This window comes from Cardiocondyla obscurior, linkage group LG20, assembly GCF_019399895.1.
Source record: "Cardiocondyla obscurior isolate alpha-2009 linkage group LG20, Cobs3.1, whole genome shotgun sequence".
In the NCBI taxonomy this organism is placed as follows: domain Eukaryota; kingdom Metazoa; phylum Arthropoda; class Insecta; order Hymenoptera; family Formicidae; genus Cardiocondyla; species Cardiocondyla obscurior.
In genome coordinates, this window is record NC_091883.1 from 4,412,551 (window position 1) to 4,434,588 (window position 22,038).

The window sequence follows — 22,038 nt, forward strand, 5'->3', positions numbered from 1 at the left end:
TCGCAAGCCGACTTCGCGATCCATTAAATTAACAAGACGTAACGAACGGGTGTGCGCGAGCGCCTTTTTACAACAGCCAAGCATGTCAAAAGCGTGAAAATGACTTTCGTTACGCGGCACTAAGTAGGTATGTGTGCCTACGGTACACTTTTCCTCCGCATGAATTCCACAAACTTCGCCCGTAGAAGCAATATTATTCTTCCCACTCCGAAAACATCTGTATAAAATGGCCAATCAAAACTAGGATAAAACTAACAGGAGCGAAAAGTTCCGCGGCGAGTGGTTATTTCATTGTTACATTTTTAATATTTGTAAAAACACAATTTGCAATGCGGCAAAGACGACAAGTGCAGCGCATCGTCGTGCACTGCAATGGACAATAACTCATGCGTTTTCATGTTTCTATGAAGTATCACGTAAATAAATGTTATCTGTTTTATACGAGACATTCTCCATACTCGTACATTAAAAATAATATCCAATGCATGCCCACGACCGCGCAACAAAGCACCAATTGTAAAAACTAGAAACGGAACTAATTACGAAATAGCAGATCGCCGTAATTATTTCGTGTGCAAATGATAATTATCTCGGTTACCGCATTTCACATTTATTTAATCTGAATACGCAATTATAAGCCCATTTTAATTGAATGGCCCTAAGCAAGCAGACGTTTTGTGGAAACTTTCGTTTAAAGGTCCATTGTGAATTGAAATTTAATTAAGCTCGGTAAAAGCGATAACGATTAAGGCCGCGTGAAAAGAAATTAATCACGTTAGAATTCGAAACAAAACCTTAAAAAGAAAAAAAAAGAAAATAAAAAGAATTAAACTGGTGTCGATTCGATAATCTTCGACGGAACAAGCGAAGGAAGTTTTAATAAAATATTCGCCGTTTAATATTTTATAATCGTACCAGACATTACGGAGCGTGCGTCATTTACTCTAACTTTTTTTTCTTAAAAAAAATTGTATTTTATATTTAAAAATTTTCGGCAATGATCTGCGGCGTAATATCGTTTTGGATAAAATCCAAACATGCGGTATTTAATCATGTAAAACAAAACCAGAAAACATTCGATATTGTATTTAGCATTGAGCACGTGCAACCGGCAATATTGAAACAACGCATTATAAATAATGCAAACGTACGGCATAATGAAATAAAATATAAGTAAAATAAAAAGCTGTCATGCCATTACGCGGTGCATTTCATTTAACATTTCATAAATTAAAAAAAAAAAAAAACGGTAATCTGACATGCTAAGCAGAATTATCGCATACGAATAATACCAGTAATAGAGAAATTATCTTTTCATCCCGTTTTATCCCCGCCACATTATTCCTCATTTTTCCGCGAAGAAAATTACAACGAAAAGAAAAGAAAAAAAAAAAAAAATTTACATTTTCGCTAATAAAGTCGAAAGTATAAAATTTTCCAGAAGCCCGTCGAGTTAAAACGGCACTTCATTCTCGAGTTAAAATAAAATCAAGCCCCAAGATAAAAATTCTAATAGTATTATTAGAAACGGAAAATAATGATGCAATTACATTGATATCGCGTACAGCCAAATAAAATACAATGCCAAGGAAACATAAGATCGAATCAGTCGTCGTAACTAAATTAATCGCGAATCCAACTGCCGCAAATTGTTGCCGAGACAGGAAGTAAAGAGAAGAAAATTTTATAACTCGTTACATTTGTAAGGAAAATAGTTACGAACTGTACAAACACTCGGGGGGACATTTGTAAAACGAATTTCATTTAACGAGGCGAATCGAAGATTGCGTTATCGAGCGACTTTATAATGACGAAGACGCGAAACATACGCGGCACGTTCTCTCAGCGACAAACCGCACTTTCATCGCTCCATAACGCCGGACTTTCTGCCATGCGCGAATACCAGTTAGAAATTCGAAATTGCACCACACGCCTGCCTGTATACCGAGCTTGCCACTTTCGCGAGATTGCTTTTCTCGTTCTCCCTCGTCTCGTTTACGCGCGAGGAAACCCCGGAACTGGTAGACCGTAGAAAACGAACGAACGCTCCAAGAGAAACAAGTTGACGAGAAGTGGTTGGGTGAAAAGAGAACGGAGGCGAAAAGAGAATGAAAATGAAAGCGACAGCAATACGGTCTTTCGGTATAAACAAAACGGCGTTAATTTATTCTTATTTTTATTACAATATACTGAACTGTCAGTAGAATCGCGAGATAAAAATTTTGACGCTGATAAATTTTACTTTTTAATTGCCCAAAGATAGACAAACTTGTAAGAAAAAAAAGAAGAAAAAAAAAACCTTTTCTTCGACAGCTGACGTTAACTCTCGCTTGCTTCACGCCAAAGGTTCAATCAAAAATCAAACTTCAAAACCTTTTCATTGACAATTGATATTTATAATCTTGCTTGGCGTGAAGCAAGCCAAGCGAAAGATAGGACTAGCCTGACGGTATAAGGATTATTTCGATCTACTTATATTAACGGTCTAGTTCGTTTAGCGTTTAATGAGTTCACTTGCCAGCTATTAATCTATCGCCGTTTACGCGCCCCGATGAAAATGTCGATTCAGCGGAGCGGTATCCCTTTCGAGATGGGAGTGTTCCCTTCACGAGACTAACGGTCCGGATAATTTCTAAGGTATTTCTCTTTGATAGACGACAAGTCCTTTTCCACGTTTCCGTCAATACGTCGAAGCCCCGCGGGAAAAATCTTGAGAGAAGGAGGAAGGGAAAAAAAAAAGGATTATGTGTTCGAGTCGAGTCGCAAAATGAGGTGACGAAAGAAACTTCTCACGAAAGAAAAAGAGCGCTTCTCGCGGTCGAACAGAAACGCGAGAGAGAACAAGAGAATTGACCTTTCTTTTACAGTTACATCATAGTCGCGCCGGCCTGCGATTATGACACCTGCGGAATATACTATGCACACGAGCGTGAAAATTACCCTCGAAAGAACCAAAGTTACGTTGATAAAATAAAAACAATTAGCACAGACGATCGCAACGGCGCGGAACTAAAAGTATAAAGTTTTGTTACTTTATTTGCGATTTTAAATTTGCAAAAAATGTTCAATCCAACTCTTCTGAATTATCAATGCCGTAACACGAGCGTACTCGCTAGCTTCGGTCTATTGCCCGCGAGCACGAGAAAGCGCGCAACTTTAAATACGTTATTCTGGCGCTTGTAATCCCGAAATTTTCTTTCAGCAACCCTCGTTCGTGACGAGAGCGAAGTTTCGCCGCCAAGTAAAATTCACATTTATTGACGCTCGCGAAAGAATCATGCGGAAATTTCGTTCCGATGCAACAAGAATTATGACTTGAGCAATTAAGCGCGTCCTAACTTCTGATCGCTTTCATTAGACGAGTTAGAAAAGTCGGATTTTCGAAAGTTTTCCCTGCCAGCCGGGATAGAAAACGTTACATCGAATACTTTTTCGTTAACGCGAGCACTTAGGAGTGCGACGTTAATTATAACATACTTCCACTGTGCTTAAAATGTTGCGCGTGGGTGAATTTTTGAACTCGCACATTTCGAAATTTTTAGTAGAGATTTCATCAAAGTATATATATTTGTAATTGCTTTTTTTTATTTCGAAAATAGTAAAATGTGTTTTTCGGGCGGTCGTCGCGCGCCGTCGAGCGCACATGAAAAATTAGCGAAAGCACGTCTGCCGGTTTAATTCACAATAATTTCGTACAATTGAATTTATTACTTTATCGGCGCGTGTTTAGAATAACATGGGATATTGCAATGCAAATGATCGGAGGAATAACGAGAACGAGGTATACTTGACAGTGCGGTTTCTCGTTAAAATTAAATTCGAGACATCTCAATTACGTGACGCGTTTTAATCACTTGCGAAATGCTTCTCACGACTGTGGTGGATGTCGCGGTCGAAATTTCGCCGATATGGAGCGATACTGCCCGTCGAATATCTCTTCGCAAGAGGGAAACTCGACCCGAACACCTCGGTGAATATCCGAAACAACGAAAGTGCCGTATTTCATGCCGAAGTGAAACATTTGTCACGTATAGAATCAATTTCAAAAAAAAATTTAATTAAACAATATACAACAACGAACAGGTATTTAAAGACGTGTAAAGACTTGACGAATAAACCCCTGAACAAATAGCGAACGTGAAGATTCTCGAACAAATAAAATACTACAAAAACAACGCATCACCGAGGAACGTCCGCGAGGCTGTGTTCGTTCGCAAAGTGTACACACACCTTAAGAAGATCAAACACAGACGCGCCATAAAAAAATCGAATAGACCCGTTCGGCTTTCCATGCTGATGCCGATTCGATGAAACTCGTGGATGCAAAATGATGAAAGATGAATACGCGCGAGAATGCGAGGAAGATAAATAAAAAGCGCATAACTATGTACGCGCGACACCCAGCGAATTGGAAGATCGAATTAGTACACGATTGGGGGCGGCAATTGAAGAGGAACGCGAGATGAAATAGGAGCGTTTGTTGTACGAATTTATTGATTCAATTTCAGTTGCCGTACTCCCCGGCACCCTCGCTACAACACCCTCCCTCCCCTCCCCCCCTCCCCGTAGAACACCGTTTTAACTGCCAGCGGATGGTACGCTGGGTGTTGTCGAGTTTTCGAGTTTAGTCTACACACAATTTAGCATAATCGATGAGCGGTCACGTACCCTTCGCCACCGATGTTATTGCGCGAGGGACCTGCGTTAATCAACCACCGTAAAAGCCTAACAACCTCATGGTCACGACTCAAAATCGCTCTTATCGCATCGCGGGATGTAAACAGCTGCTCGCGGCTTTAGATCGCGCGGCATTTACAGATAATAGATAATTATAATTATAATTCTGTACTTCGCGAAAGCGGCGACAAGAGATATCTAGTCGTCGATTTTTGAAATAAAAAAAAATATATAAGCCGCACAACCGGCTGAAAATTCACTACGAATTGGCTCCTCTTAATTGCAGCAGCGAAAAGTGCCGCGAAAAGAACAGAAAAGTCAATTAGCGCGGATGAACGTTTCTACTAGTTTGACGTGACTTAATTTAGAATCCTGCCAGTCCGCCCCGGGTACTTCTCTTATTCTTGATTCCTGATTCTCTAATTCAATTGCAATCCTGACGAAAATTCGGAGTTTGACGCGTGGGACACGTCTGGTAACGTTACTTTTTTTTATTTCACGAGAGGAGCTCCGTTCTGTTTCCTGTTTCGGATTTTTATTCGCTGAGGGATCTATTATAGCTATTATATTATTCGTTGCTAAGAGAGCGAGAGAAAGAGAGAGAGAGAGATATCTAGTATATTTATAAATTAACTGCAGCTTTTTTTTATTATACGTCGGCAAAACGATGGTATTGGCTCCAACTTTTACTTCCCTTTCATTAAAACAATTTATTCGCGTATATTTTTATTTTTGAACAACCCTCCCGTTCATCTTTATCTTCAACCATTTGCGTTCCCTTTTTATCCGCCAGCATTATTTCGATTCTCGCGCGTTCGTTTCTCTTTTAATTTTTTTTTTTTTTCCGACGAATCATGAAAAATGCGCAAGTGGCGGCGCAATTTTGCGGACAATCGCGAAATCAAATTACGAGCACGGTTTTGCTTTATGTATACGCGGGCCGGAATGCCGAACGATCCCCATATATGCCCGCCGTTTGCGACTGGTACGATTCGTTAAAAAGATAAAAGATCATGCCTTGTTTCCGTTCGCTGCGTCAAACTTCTATTTTTCCACGGGAAATGGTTGCGGCTGCGCCGTTCATCCGCCCGCGACTGCAAATTTACCGCTCGGTCTTTTTACGTTTTGCGCCGGTCGGATTTCAATGCAAAAATATTTATCGTGTTAACTGGTTCTTCGTCATTCATGCATGTTAACCACGCCGAAAGTACATAATGAGTTTCGTATTTCCACATTAAAACTGTTATAATACTGTAGCGACGCTATTGTGTAGTATATACGATTTTACGCGTTATAAAAATAATATTTAGAAACTGTTTGGCTTTTCGGCAATTTATTATAATATGCTTAAATTTTTTTTTTTTTTATGAAAAGTCGCCTGTCGATATATCAACGAGGATTCTGCGAAATGCAAAAGAGGACGCGTATTGGCGATAAATCAGAAATCGCGGGAGTCGCAGGAATACACTGGTGAAATTGCAGGACGATTTCCCGTAAACGTGCCAGCCCGAAAATAGTTTCCGAAAGGGAGAATACGAAAACGTTCTAATGCTCGGCTGTACGGAGGCTGCACTATTGATTTTCTGTAGATGCGTGCGGTTTTCTACGTTTGCCGTAGTTTCGCAACTAGCTTTCAAAGGCGGCGTATGTGCATAAAAAAGAAATTCGCGTATATTTCATCGAGATAACTTTATCGAAATGAAATACTGACTTAAATTTATATTTTAAATTACTAAATTACATCGCAGAAATATCAACTTTCAATCAAAGATAAATTTTAGATGTAATAACCTTAATATATTTTCATAGCAATTTTAAAAATAATTTTATGAATAATAAAAAGGATAGATTTTTATTAAATCAAGTGCAAATATGCTCCGAACTAAGAAATGTAATTTCGATTTAAACTTAAATTATAGAAAATTTCAGTAAACTTACTATTCCAATACACAATATAAAAAATTACATGCACCGCCGAAAAAAAAAAAAAAAACGATAGACGCTGCTAAAAAGCAGTGAATAATTCGCGCGAAATTTACATACATGCATTTTTTCGCAGTTATTTTCGCCGAGATATTCGAGTTAAATAAAAAAAAAAACGGCAAAAAAAACAACAGGGGTATAAGCTCGGCATGTAAATTTTTGTTTCGCGCGACGAGATGTAATAGGCGCGACAGACAACGCGAGATTTGCAAGTTCAGTTTGTAAAGACCGAAATAAATGTCGCCGGACAAAGAGGCTCGTTAAGTTACGTTAGACGGTTTGCATTAGACGGAAATGCATGCGCGGAGAATTCACGGCATTCACATTCCAAATGAATCGCTAAAATTGTGTATGCGCCGCAATACCGAATATGCAGAGCGTCAACGTGGAACGCCAAACTTTGTTATGCGAAAATTCCCAGCTGGGAGCGGAGGAGCTGTATACCGCGGTAATACGCGTATAAATTGCGGTAATTACAAGGTTTCTTCCATATAACGACAGACGGGTGCGCCACGCCGTATTCAATACAAAACGAGGACAATTTGCGCGATAAACATGAGTCTATGCAAATTGCGTATTTAAATCGTTTTGTATTTGTTTGTCCGACGAGCGCGTACGTGGTAATGAAGAGACACTCGCGGCAAAAGCGCACGACAAATGGGACGTTCATAATATTTACTTTCCCAGTGAATTATTCATTAACGCGATAACGATTCAGAAATTATTTTAAATCATCATCAACCCGGAATAATATCAAAACGTTACAACGTTAAGAAGTAAAAAAAACATCGTCACTTAGCGATAAATGCGCTCGCGGGCTGGCGAAATATGTAAAAGGAAAAACACAGCTCGGCGCATAATCACATTAAAGAACGAAATATTATCGTCGTTATCGAACGTGCATTGAAACGAATATCGATCACGCGCGGTCTGCAGCGAGAACTAAAAACAGAATAAAGGGTATATGAGCGAGACCAGAAAGATGCTCTGGGGTCGTTTCACGAGTTTATGCAGAGCGGCTACATACCGCGTTGCATGAATCGACCATACGGAACTGGGAACGCGAAAAAGGCGAATAGAAGCAAGAGGAAAACCGGGATTTAATTAAATGCAGCCTGCCCATGGCACACGAGCCCTCTTCCGTATTCTGAAATCGAATAACCCATCGATCCTGCTCGCCTTCCCCCCTCCCCTCTCGCCGACCCACCGGCACCCGTCGCCCACCATCATTCGGAGTGTTTTACAGCAATTCGCCAAGTTGCACGCCAAATGCGATGCAACTGATTCGGGCGCATCGTTCCAGAAATGAGTTTCCATGTTGTAAATAAATCGATGCAAGTAATGCTGTTTGAATCAACACGGTATATTCCGTAATATAAATATAAGTGCATCCGGCATTAAATTTGATGTTACGATTAAAACGGATTCGGTGCAATTAATTAAGGGGGGAAAAAAAATCAATGAAGGAAATATAAAAAAAAAAAAATTTTTTTCTCTGTTTTTTGATTCTCACATGTTCAAACGTCCTTAATAAAATCGTAAAAAAAAAAACCTGCCTGTATTAACCACGTTTCAAGCGCTATACAAATAAAAATTATTAAATATGAGCGTGGCGTACACGTATGTCGATAAACGCATCACGTATGCGTATTTACGGAATAAGTCGTTACAAATTAATTTGTTGTTGTTTAAAGAATTTAGGTTCACTTTTTTTTTATGGGAAATAATTGAGAAACAAACTACTAAAAAATTTAAACGCTCGCGAAATCCGTCGACGCGCGGTCGTTCACCTCAGAACTAGTTGCATCATTTATCGGTGAATATTTTTCCTAGAAAAGTGATATAATTTCTTTATATCCCCAGATATAGATATCGCGCAATCGCCAAGAATTATCGGCGTCATCCATTTGATATGACGCAAGACAAACTACGGCTGCACCGTGCGATAAGGGCAGAAGTTTGATAACTCGATAATATCGAAACCAAAGGCCGCGCGGGCGAGCTCACGATAGCAGACGTATTCGCGCCGGGCAAATAAACGACGAGATATCGCGCATCCGCAATGATCGCCTGGCCATCAGTGGAAATGGTACAGCTTTCTAACTATTACAGGAAGTTCAGGGCGTGCGGAGCCAGAGAGAACTGTAACAGGAGCGGCGAGAAGGACAGGGCAACGAGCGGGGCGCGAATCTCCGTCGCGTCGGAAAGGTAGCAAAGGAGACGCGGAAGGATGAACCCCAATTAAGAGAACAAAGGGACACGTATCCTTTGTCCGTGAATCGTATTAGCGCGCCTGAGAGCGATTTCGAGGCCTCGCCCGGTTCGGAACGCGGCTCAAAGCCTCTAGTCTTTTGGAGCCTGACCAATGTAGACATCTCAAATCGGTTAATTGGAAATCCATTGCTATGATCGCGCCCAAAATGAATGACTAAGAGCCTCGCATTAGGTTGAAAAACCATCTACACGGTTGTCTACGTGAAATCTGAATCGCGGCGCGAAAGTAGTTTCTTTCCAAATTTTATTCTCGTCCAGAACAAAAGAGTTAAACGAACGCGGTCTGATCACTTTTTAACCTAACGAGTCTAATGGGCGATACGGTACGCGTAATTAGAGCAGAACTTGTTGCGAGGGTTAACAAATGGCCCCGATACGGCCACTCTTTCGGACATCGGTGGTTAGATGATTTATTCAGCTGAACGGGAATGATATACCAGCGCGATGTTAAGAGGTATACGAGCACCTTTTCCAAATCCGAACATATTTTCAGTCTTTATCTGCGCCAGTGCTCCCGCGGTCGTGACTCAGACGGCACGGAAAACGAACGCTAGACGTTAAGCCGGAACTTTATGGCGCCAGGTGTATATCTGTTCTGTAAATGTCGGTTTTTGTCGCCACTCCGCCAAGGATCGCGGCCCCGCGTGTCAAAAAAAAGTCGAATGCGAGATCACCGCACCGTGGAATGACCAAAAGAAAATATTGTAAAATAAACAAAAGGTAAAAGGGACACGATATAAAAATTTTCACCGTCCGGAACTCGGAAAAAAAAAAAAAGAACATTTTTCTGTCTCTGTCTTTTCTACTGGCAAAAGCTGTACAAACCGAGAGCTGATACCTCGCAAGCTCATTTCCCGCCGTTCTTTTTCCGCGATTAAATATATATGCGCATCCATCGAGATGACAATGTGATAAAGCGAATTATATGAACGCAAAGTCAAAAGAAAAAGAAATATATAAAATGAAACGAGTATTATTTTAGCTCCCTCAATTTTCATATCAATCAATCAATCGATAACACGAGTATTAAAAAATATTGAACGCATCAAATATATGAGGTAACGTATCAATATCAGCGGTAGCTTTAAAGTAATTTCATGACCATGTTCTTTGATATATGACGCACTGGCGTAGCTTGTTACACGTTGTAAATGCATAACGCGTATTAATAACGCTTATGTGTAACTGTATTATAAGAGAGAAAACTAATAACGAAATTTTTAATCACGTAAAACTGTGAATTTTTGACGCGTACGTAATGTAATATAAATATTATTTGCATCGTAATCTAGATATTCATGTAACCGGAGATATTTGTGAGAGTTACTGAAATTCTATGAATAAATATATTTATAAGTCAAATTTATCTTGCAATTCCACAAGTAATGCGAGGACGAATGTACAGTCTTTAATCCGAAGAAAAAGAGAGGGAGAGCGAGTTTTCAACGTGAAAAAAAGAAAGGAAAGGAAGAACGAGAGAAAAAAAGAAAAAAAAAAAAGAAAGATCCTACCGTGATACTAGACTATAACGGGCGATCGACGATAGCGAAGAAGGCCAGAACGGATTTAGGGCAGCGGTTATAGCCCGTTTGGTACATTTTAACGTTTTATCTCGGCGCGAAGAAGGACATAAAAATCGAGCGCTTAAGCTGATTTCTCCAACTTTCTACCTGCAGACATTAGGAAAACTGCAAACTTCTTAAGTACGTAATATCTATCATTGTCTCTTCCCCGAACGAAATGTCAAAGTAAAACATTTCCTTGCTTATTAGAATCCGCGTCATTACCGGCAATGATTCCTCACACTACGAAATTTCGACTCGCTGTGTTACTTCGTGATAAATGAAAGGAAATACGCGTAACGACGCGCCGACGAAAACCGCGCGATTGAAAATAATTAGAATCTTTCTTCGCGCGCATTAACGTGTAAATTAATATTTGCCCTTTCCCCACGCGTGAAGGTAATTCATAGCGGTTTCGGAGGGGCCGAGGAAATAAACGCGAATGAGTTTTGCACCGTGCGAAATGATTACGAGGTGTGTGCTTATCATGGATAACCGAATAATACGTTTTTGTTCATTGTTATCGCATCCGGAAATAGCGCGCCGCGATACTTACGCCGGTTAATCGATCGCGGAATGGCAAAATAAATCGCGCCGCACACGTCTGGCGGACAACGATAAATACTGTGCGACATTTATCGCGATACCGCTATCCCCCATGAGCCGCGTAGTTACGTCACGCAGTTATGAGTAGCTGTCCGCACGATGGGTCGATAAGCTCTGCTCGCGTTCAATTATTTCATCGCGTCACTTCTTAGAACGTAGTCTAATATCGATCGCGCGCCGGGCTAAAATAATTATTTTTGCAATGTAATCACGCGGAAATTTATGCGGAAAAATTTTGTATCGCGGCGCGAGCGCGCTAGCTTTTGTTTTGTTCTTTATATTAATTTCGCGTACAAAAGAGCCTCCCAAAGTTCACAATTGCACACTTGTGTTATTTATTATTACAGCATCAATTGTTCGGCTTTCAGACATTATTTTCGCGTGGAAAAAAAAAAAAGAGAGAAGTAGTTAAAAAAGAAATACCGCTCTGACGTATTGAATATATGGAATAAATTGAATAGATTGAATGATTAATTGTTTCTCCCTCTAATTGTTTTAAAAAAATATTATATAACGTTTAATGCAGATAAACATTTTCTGACAAGCATGGAAATGTTTGTGCCGTTCGTTCGCATCTAACAAAATATCCCCATTGAAAAGTTACAATTATTAAACGATCTGTGCTTGCACGAGCCATTTGTCATATAAATGCGAATATAAATGGAATCGGAAAAATATGGTTATTACTGCGACATGTTGTATCAATAAATATCCGCGCGCACGTCAGCGGATATGACGCTCTCTCTACCGCAACATACATCCTTTCTATTTCTCGCTAGTTCTTTCTCCTTCGTTTCTCCCATTTCAAAACTTTTGTAATTCACACGATATTCAGCCGTTAGAAAAAAAGAAGACGTCTTACGAAGGCGAGCGAGATAAACGGGGAGGGGAAGCATCCGGCGGTATCAAACTTTCCGCGCTGCAGCTCTCGTGTTGGGAACTCGAGCCGTTATCGGCGCCGTCGACGAGTGGCGTTAACGCGATCAGAAATTTGTCGGGTCGGACACGAGCCGCCACCGCGAGTGTATTTCGCTACACGGAGGCTGTGTGCTTGCACGTTATACTGGCGTGGCGCCCGCAAAATTGCACGGTAGCCCTCGAGCTGGCACGTTAAACGAACGTTCTGCGGCGGTTGCCCGAATGTCCGCTTGCTCGCCCTGATGAATCCTTCCTCCCTCCATTTATGCACAACTCCGAACACGAAACTTTTCAACTTAATTACGCGCGCGTAGGCATAACGTCGCGGCTGGATGGGCTCTCATTTTCCGAGCCCGTCCACACTCGCTTTCCCGACCGCGTCTAGGTTCTTTCCTCTTTTTTTTTTCTTTTTTTTTTTCTTTTCGAACATTAACGAAAGCGCGAGCTATAACGAGCCGGTAATAAAGGCCATCAGAGCGACGAAGCTGCGAAACTACTTGAGGGGGCGAGCAGGAAGGAAGGAAGGGACGGCCAATTTATTGCTTCACAGTATTCGCCGGGAATAGAATATAAAGGGAGAGCGGAGGCGAATAACCGTGCAGACAGAAATCTTCGTTGTACGTTCCTAATAATCGCACACCGGATAAACAGTTCTAAACGAACAACCGACTTCTTGTATAGGCGTTTAATTAAGCAAAAGTTAAAATCGTGACTTCTTAAAAAAAAAACATCCGTGAATTTTTGTAGACACAATTCCCGCCCATCAAAAAAAAAAAAAATCTCTGATCAACATAGGAGAAAAGCGGATTAACGTCGCTAATTTAAAACCGATTTAAAACAACGCCGATTTTTTTTGTGGTCACCCGTAAGGTAACGTTACCTAAATTTAGTCGCAAGTGAGGGCTAACGAGAACGCAAAAAAAAAAAAAAAAAAAGAAAGGGGTCGATATGGGGTGCGGGAAGCTACCGTGGGTACCAGTTTGTACGGCCGATACATCAAGGGTGTCTTCCAGGAAAACGAGGGTGGCCGAGTAGGGTGGTTTATTTCGCCCGTACGACACGTATGGGAAATTTACAATATCCCGATGACTTTGCCCAGCGATAGAACAACACCCCCGCCCAGCCGGTTGTTTATGCTCGGCACTCGATATACGGATATCGAAAATTAACCTGTCCCCAATCAATCCCCAGGGTTCGAATTTGGCTGAATTATAGTTCTTTCTTTTTTAATTCCGGTGAATATTAAAGAGCGCGAGCGTCATTTACTTTCGCTTCCTTTACCTCGAGTAACGCCGTCTAAAATTTAACATTCACGTTTGGCAAATTGAAATCTTTGCATTTTCTAAATTAAGATTTTTAGTGCGCTACGTTCTTGAAAAAAGTGACAATGTATCATCTCTTTTTGAGGTTTCGTTTCTCCTCGGATAAATCCTGCAGACCGTGGGGGATCTCGGTTACATTCGGGGATTTAAGTTAGGAACAAAGGACCGTCGTCTCGTCTGGGAAAGAGTGCCGCCGCCGCCGGCGTGGATTTCGATTATGAGATAGACAGGATTTACATCAGCCAGATAGCCTATGAAGGCTCGCGAAACTTTTAAGTATTACCCACGGACCATTAAATCCCTCAGGATGGTCCCTATAACGTTAAAACGCGAAAAATTCTCGTCAAGATAGAACGCTGAGATAAACAAAACGAAAAGAGGAGGATCGGGACGCGTTCAACCGATTTTAGAATTGCTAATGCGAATCTGACGAGATCATTTCGTCTCTAACAGAAGAAAAATAATAAGATAAATTCTTTTTACACATAATTCTTTTATCCCCGTGATAAAATTTGGTATTTGCTAGCACGTGCTCGATAATATCGATGCATAGAGTTTCGCGTAACCTTTGTTCGTATAAATTTTACCGCGCAAAATAAATAACACGTAGAAAATAAAATCTAGTCGAGTTTGTTACGGCAAATAAACGGGAATTTTTTATGGAATTTTATATTAAAATCAGAAGAAGTCCACGAGTAACATTGAACGCGTCGACATCGCGCCGGATATATTTGCGTACATTTACATTTTCAATAAACAAAAGCGTCGCAATCTCAGTTTTATATCGACTGGCGATTTCAAGTACGTTCGAGTGAATTGCGCCTAGCGTAAAAGTAAAATCGCGAAAAAAATACGACAAGGTAAAAGAATACTCTCTCCGCCTGAGGAACATTAAAATACCGAAATACCGTAAAACACGAGATTGAGGAATATCGACAGGAAATGATGTTGAATTCATGGCTATCTTAAACTAAATTATCGGGATAATATCGCGGCGGCGATGAGTCATCCGAGTCGTAGTAATACTTAACTATCTTTTTTACGCTGAACCAACATAAACAAACGTCGGCCGGAGGATAACAACTTCGCTCGCAGCAGAATAACATTCCAAGAACGCCAATATAACTACGACACATCATGCGTATCGCAAATGACACGTTAGAATTTATTGCTCGGACTGGCGAGAGTAATTCGCGATTAAAATAAGAGATAAGCGAATTACATTCATCATCTTTAACGCGTAACATTTTCAAACATAAATAATATAGAAAATAAAATATTACGCAAAGGAATTAAGCCACAGTAAATTACTCGGTTGACGTCCGATAAAAAAAAAAAGAAAAAAAAAAGAAAAAAAAAACTTGTCATTCCAATCGTGAAATAAACGAGTGAACGAACTCGGAAGTATTCTTAAGCGAAGCAACGATACATGGCGATGGTATAATCAACGCGGATGAAAACTCCAGTTCGTGCTTAGACTTATCGGGTGTTCTTTCAAAAAGAGACGTTCTTAAAAAGAGAATTGTCTTATTTATCTATTTCTTTCTCGAGCCTCGTCTTCTCCCAGCGCGCGAATAAATTACTCGCATTAATTTGCGTTATCGAAATTAATTCGGAAACGGTGGCGTGGCCTACGCAAGTTAAGTTTCAAGGAAACGAGTTTACGAGCCACCTTGTATGTGCACTTACAACAGGTTCGAAGCGAGATGATAAAACCAGCGCGAGGACTTTAATCCTCTCGTCCAAGGCGCACCGGCTTCTATATCGTGCGTAGCGAATGCAACGTAACGCGACGCGGCGATTAGATCGGCCAACGAGAGTGGTCGCAGAAAACGCATACGTGCGCGTGGAGAAAAGTGCTGTAAAATTGCGCGCCGAGTGATCCAGCATATTTCTCACGACCGTGGACGGAAAAGTGGCAAGGTGATTAAGCGCGAGAGGCGCTTACGTAAGCGCGATCATAAATGCATATCCATGATTAATTAAACTCGTCACTTGGCAATCGGTTCAAGTTTAGTATCGGCCTAAGCGCGTAACGTTGATAACTATATACGAAAGCGGAAGTAAGGACTTCCGGGGTACACATGTAAATTAGAATTTTAGAACTCCGGAATCTCTCAGACGCAATTTCGCCGCACGGTAACGCAATTCATAATTCTAAATATATATTTCGTTCTATTTAATTAGCGCACTCGAATTCAATTAGCGTGCTCAATTCGCCCCGCCGTTCCGTCGGCAAAGAAAAATGTGTTTTTAATTAACGAGCGGTTAATTCGCCGATTGCTCGGCTCTCCGTCCGGGGAAATGGGAATAGTCAAATAATTTACAAATTAAAAGATACTTTTCCATCGCCGCTCGCAGCCTCCGGAAGCCGAGCAAAGTAGTTACGCGGCGTTTACTCAGAAGTTTATACGTCCACTCTAACGGAGCATAAATCAGCTGTTGATTAAACGAAGACCGAGTTTCGCGTGTCACCTAAGTTGAACCGAGTCGAAGTAGGCATTTGGCCCGTTTCCAGAAACCGTCCAATCCTTCCACCCCAGTGCGATTCGCGACTTTTCAATGGCTCTCGATCGTCCATCACCGCGACGATACCTCGTCAACCTATAGACTCCGATATTCCTCGCAATCCTATTCTTACCCTGCATGCCCCCCCCCCTCGCCACCGTAGATAATCGGATCGAAGTCACTTGGGCCAGAAGTGAAATAGTAAAAACGAATATCTCCCGCGGGCACAAACAGAGAAACCAAGACCGTAAAAATGTGCGAGAAATATTATTTCTAATAAAGATAAAATAAATTTAAAAATTTAAAGTTAAAATAAATTTTTTTTTCCTCAATTTTTAAATTGTTTAAAAATTACGTTTCTGTAAAGCGAGGTTTTATTTTTCGCTCTAATATATTTCTTTAAGCAATTCGTGGATTATTCCGTCTAGTAAAAAATATATAAAGATGAATACGAAGGAAATAAAATAATATGTTAAGTGTATCTTATAAAATTGATTAGAAAAATATTTTACGTTGTAACTTTCATCTCGCACATTTTTGTCTTTTTCTGGATCGACGTGCAATTTCCCAACGGAAGATCTTCGAGAAAACTCAAACGTAACTCTTAAATTGCCTCATGAATTCTGCTTAGACCACAAAGTAACTTTTTTTTACTTTTCGAGTTCGTATTAAATATTTTCTGAAATTATTTTCGTGTCGTCGAAAGTATTTCTATTTTTCTTTTGTCGACCAAATTTAATCACCGATGAAATAATATACTTATCGGATCGAAATCTTGTCTTGAATTCATATCTTTATTTTACAACTACTAAACGCGAGGAAAACATTTCTTGTTATTTCACGAAGGGAAACGCTCGAATAATATTTTATATCGCAAATAATGATAAAAATTACACGGTTAAATTTATATAGGATAAAAAAAAAGCTGTGTTTTTAGGCAAGCAGATAAGCGAAATGTGTTATCCGTATCCTCGACCGTCGATCCGGATTTTTCCGAGGGAGTGAAAAGATTTGGGAGCTTAAAATCCCGAAAAGGTCAGCGCAACAACACACAAACGACCTATCGTATACGTTCCTACATGTAGGCATCACGGATAAACCCTTCTGCGAGCGGAGTCGAATAACGCGGTTGTGCCAGGAATGTCGAGTGGGAAGTTTTGCGGTGGCCACCTATATCCCTGAATACGGAATAACCTCGGGAGGGGAAAGGGGGGGTAAGATCTCCCTTGATCTCCGAGAATTTCGAATTCCCCCGGAACTCCCGCACCCGGAATTCTCACGAAAGTTCATCTCGCTAAACATCATGCAAGGTGAACGTCTTCCAGCGTAAAACAAGTGCGATTTCAATACAATCTGTCTCGTTAAAAAAAATAATTTAACCCTTTAAAAGGTAATAAAGCAGTCGACCTTGGACGTGGCAAATAAAAAAAAGAAAAAAAAAAAGGACCATGTGAGATCTGTCGAACGATTTAAGCTCTCGATTCATATTATCGTTACTCTAATAATCTCGTATGTAAATTGGAGACGGGAAAGAAAAGGGAAAAACGTTTTGCGTCACGAAACGCGGCCGAAACTTTGCTCGCGTGTAAATTACAATCGTTCTCGCGCAACTCAAGGCTCGAGACGCTCGACACGGCGGACCTTGAAGACGCAAAACGCAGCCTGGGCGAAACTCTGGACCCATTCTAAGGACACGGCACGGAATAATGGAAGTCCCGAGTGCGGCGCGTGGTTACGGCGACCGCGGGCGCAATATCGCCTTGATTACGTTAGAAATCAGAAACTGGGACTAAACTGAGCTCGATCTTCAAGGAGACCGGGGGTGGTAGACGTCGGGATTACCAAGGACGTGAATTAATTCCACGGCCCCCCCAAGTTCCACGGCAAAGTTCTCCCGTGTCTGCGAACGAATCGTCTCCGCGCAATTACGGGGGTCGAGGGGGGAAGAGAAGATGAAAGGGGGAGGAGACGAGGGAGAAAGAGAGAGATATAATTCCCATCACGCGAAAAAGGCAACGTCTCCCGACTTCCGAGTTACGTTATTCGGGCAAACGGCGCGCACGTCTCGCGCGGTATAACGTCCCGAGATGAAGATGGCAGCAACGTGCCTCGGCTTCAAGATACCTCGAAGTAAGTTCGCCGAGGGTGGAAGCAACTAACAGGCGGGCGGCGCGAGAAGGTGGTTCACCGAGGAATTGAAAAGTCCGTAAAAGAAAACCGCCCTTTTGTCCTTGAGATACGCGGCTCGTGGGACAATGAAATGACCCGGCCCATCCGCCCTTAACTCTATCTTCATATTCCGGGCACAATGCAGCCTCCCACAGCGACCTTTCCCACGGACCAGTAATTTTTCGAGTTCTCTCTCATTCTCCTCGTCTGTTTGCTTCTAGAAATGAGCACTCCGAGCAAAAACCTATTGCCTCTACGTACCGCCTTCTCCCTTCTTCTTCCGCGAGGGCTTTTATTAACCGGGGGAACCTCGATAGCTCTCCTCGCGAAGTACGTCAGGCTCGCGCGAAAAAGTAACGGGAAATCGGCGATAATTAAATTCGATAAGAGGACCCGCGAACGTCTGCGTGACGAACGTCTCGCGTCTGCTTCCGGAAGAAATGTCGCGCGTCTACGCCGCGATACACTTTACCGCGCGTTCGGCATGTAGGCGGATACGATCCGCGGGCTCCTGAACGCGAACGAGGAAAGAATTCCCTCTTATCGCTGCGAGCTCGCTCGTGTGTGAACAAGAAAAAGACGCTCATACACGCGAAGGCGTCCAAGACGACACGTACGGGGTCTTTACGAATGCTGAATCCTCGCGCGCACGCGAAGTCCTTCACACGAACGTGAGAACCTCGGCACGGTTACGAAGTCCCGGGCATGCGAGATCCTTTGAAATACGAGCGCCTCGTACATGCGAGATTCTTACACGCGCGAGGACTTCCGGATGATCGTTCGGTCGGTAGCGCGACAGAAACGCGCTGGAAAACTATCAAGTGATACCTCTCGAAAAACGACTTCACGATAAATTCGCGCCGAAATCGCGTATCAATCGCCAGGTTTACGATCGCCGGGTTTAAATCGAACGGACGAGGCGCCTCCGTAGATTAGGTTCGCGAAATAGCGCGCGCGTACGACTATCGTCCGACGCGGCGGTGGACGTTGATTGCGACATCCGTCGAGGGCCATTCACATCTCGGGCTCCAAAGAGAGGAGGAGAGAACCCTTCGCAATCGTCTCGCAAGCGATTCGGCGCACGATCTCGCGCGGATAATTCCCGCCGTTTTGTGCCAGACGGCTTTCGGCCGTTGCGAGATGACTCTGCGCCCGGTCCGCAGTAAAGGATTAATTTTCTACCGCTTGTCCCGACACGGAAATGCTCGAGGGGGCGAGCGCGACGGCCTCGCGATCCTCTCTTCCAGAATAAATGCGCCGCTCCGCGCGTGTTTTGCAATTTAAAATTAATTCCCCACATTTGAAACTGTGCAAGAAGACGCGATATTTAATTAAATTGTTGCCGTGGGCGACGCGGCGGCGGACAAAAATTAACGTCGGACAAAACGGCGCGGGAGTAAAATTTCACGAGCTCCGAACATTAAAATCGGACAATTGTGTGACGCATAGCGATGTTGGGTCTCGCGACGACGATGAGAAACGCTGAAAGGTAATCTGATCACGATGGTGATTCATGCCTTTCATCTGTGACTCATTTTAAGATCGTATTCGGCAGCATTTCGTAACGCATTCGAAATTCCGAAGGAGGAAACAATTCTTTATGTTACAGTTCATCCTAGCACGCCAAACAGAACGTTAAAAAAAAATAAGAGGCTAACTGACGTTACGGAATTTTTTAGACGGAAAATATATCGTGACAGAAAAGTGGAAAAAAATAAATAGCATAATATATCTGCGGATGCGCTTATTGTCAACGTCTGACACGCGGACAATATTAATATTATTACAGAGCAAAAAAAAAAATAAATAAAAAACATTTTTTTTTATCTCTCCGTTGAGGAATTTAAAGAAGATAAAAGCGGGTATATATTGGCTTTCAAAACGGGAATGGATAAATTTACACAACGTTATCGTGATTCGATGCGACGAGAGATCAAGTTGAATTTTGAGTCGATTGTGTAAATACTACCTGCATGCAAATCCGTACGAATATTCTTTTGCTAAATTTTATTTTCTGCGTAATACATTCATGTCACAGCTTTAGACGTTTGCTTTATTATTAATCGCGTGTTTCCAACAATTTTAAAAAATCCCCCCAAAAAATCGAAGAGCCTGTATTCGATATACGAAGAATTACCGCGCTTTTAAAATAAAATGCACGACTAAAAAGTGTAAAGTCCTACTTTTTAAATTATTATTATTTATCAAATCTGCATACAAAATCCTGAACTTAATTCAATCGTTTCGAAAGAAAGCAGAGTATCAGGCGCGAGTATCAACAAGAGAAGTGCGACGAAAAAAACAAACATTGCGTCGAAGATGAATAACTTTTTTCACGCGAGCTGAAAGGAAGAATGCGAAGCTCAGAGGTAAACACGGTTCCCGATGTTTTTGTTCGCGTTGCGCTCGAAGCTACGGAAAGTACGAAGGCAAGCAAGACGCGGCTGCTCTCGACGCTCATTTTATTGCTATCTCGCTCTCGCGGGGGAGCGCGTGCGCGGGGGGAGGAGGGGACACGCGACAGGGGGCTCTTCTCGTGAAAGGATGATGATTCAGAGAGTCGTGCGCCCGTACACGCACACATGACGCACACGCAGAGAAGCGCGAGCAGGTCGCGTCCTGCGCGGCGAGCCAGCGCGACGACGAACGTCCGTCGTCGGAAGCGGCGTAACAAAATATAGCGAGAAACAATAGTGTGAGGGGTACTCACCGCTTTCGATGTACGGGACCAGCAGCAGCAGCAGCAGGAAGAGAACGTATCCGCACGTGTCACTGATCATCGTAATGTGAATATTCCCCGCTGCAGTCGGGACACGCCGCGCTGGATACCTGGCGTCGGTCTCGCTGCACCACCTCGTCTTCCTCCCTCCTTCCCGTGCACCCCCGCAAGCACAAACAAAACTTGGCACCCTCGGCTCGGCTCGGCACGGTCACCAGCAACAGGGTCGACCGTGACGTGTAGAAAGAACGACGCGTTACGCACTACCTCCGCGATCTCTTTCCTCCCGCACTGGTTTTCTCTCTCGCGCCCCGGTAACACTGCACACAACACCGACTCGCCTCGCCACGACGACGAGCTGTTACGCGTTCCGCTCCGCTCCGCTCGTTCGCGACGGCGATCTACGTGGACGACGGCGAAGACGCCGAGCGATCATCGGCTGCGATCTCGACTCGGCCACCGCCACGACACGGACGAATGTGAACGCGGCGCGCGTCTCCTTCTCTCTCTCTCTCTCACTCTTTCTTTCCTTGTCCCTCGTTGTCGCTCTCTGCGCCTCCACCTCCACTGCTTTCCCTCTCGCGCTCGCTCTCGTTCTCTCTCGCTTCCGGAGCGCGGCCCGGAACCGTCTACACCATTATTTCCCCAACGAGGGAGCGTACCTCGCACGCGACGAACAACGAGAGTTTGTCGGACGACGAAAACGCGCGCGCGGGACGTAACGAACCGCACTAGAGTCCAATCCGCGGCTGGCGTCACGGCCAACTTCACAGCGATGCGCTCGCAACGGTCCAGTCTTCTCTCTCACTCTCGGCCACCTCGCTTTCTCCGCGGGGGCAGCTCGCACGGACGGCAGCGTCTCTCCGGCGGATTCCGCGCTGACAAAGAACCAGAGTACTCGCTAGCGAACAGCTGACGAAGGGGCGCCCCCCTCGCTGCGGCCGCTTGTGCTTCTTCACGCACGGCGCGACAAAGACGACAACGGCCACTCGATATCTAACCGACGCATCGCAGCGGCTACAAAACGCGCGCACACTCACCCTCACGAGTCCGAGATGGGGGAAACTGGGGAAGTCGCAGACACCGCTGATTACGGAACGGCCGCCGATAACAGTCCTGCCACCTTCGAGAGCCTTTCGGAGCAGCTGCGACGTGCGCGAGCGCGATGCAACGACCGCCCGACTGTCTCCGGGCACTTCGCGAGAACGACTGCGCAAGATGGCACCGGCTACCGCGATCGTCCAACATGGCCGTCCAACATGGCGGACGTCACGTGACCTGCTTCGTTACCGTAGAGGGA

At 43.2% G+C, this 22,038-nt stretch overlaps 1 protein-coding gene across 2 annotated transcripts in view; it reads right to left on the reverse strand.

Annotated features, from left to right (window-relative positions):
• The window catches only part of Kuz (zinc-dependent metalloprotease kuz), a 94,245-nt gene extending 72,360 nt beyond the window's left edge, over positions 1-21,885 (reverse strand). For both annotated transcript variants that reach the window (XM_070669959.1, XM_070669958.1), the window contains exon 1: positions 20,730-21,885. In XM_070669959.1, coding sequence (XP_070526060.1) covers positions 20,730-20,799 — 70 coding nt within the window. In that variant the 5' untranslated portion in view covers positions 20,800-21,885. The remainder of the gene's footprint in view (positions 1-20,729) is intronic.
• Positions 21,886-22,038: the final 153 nt, after the last annotated feature.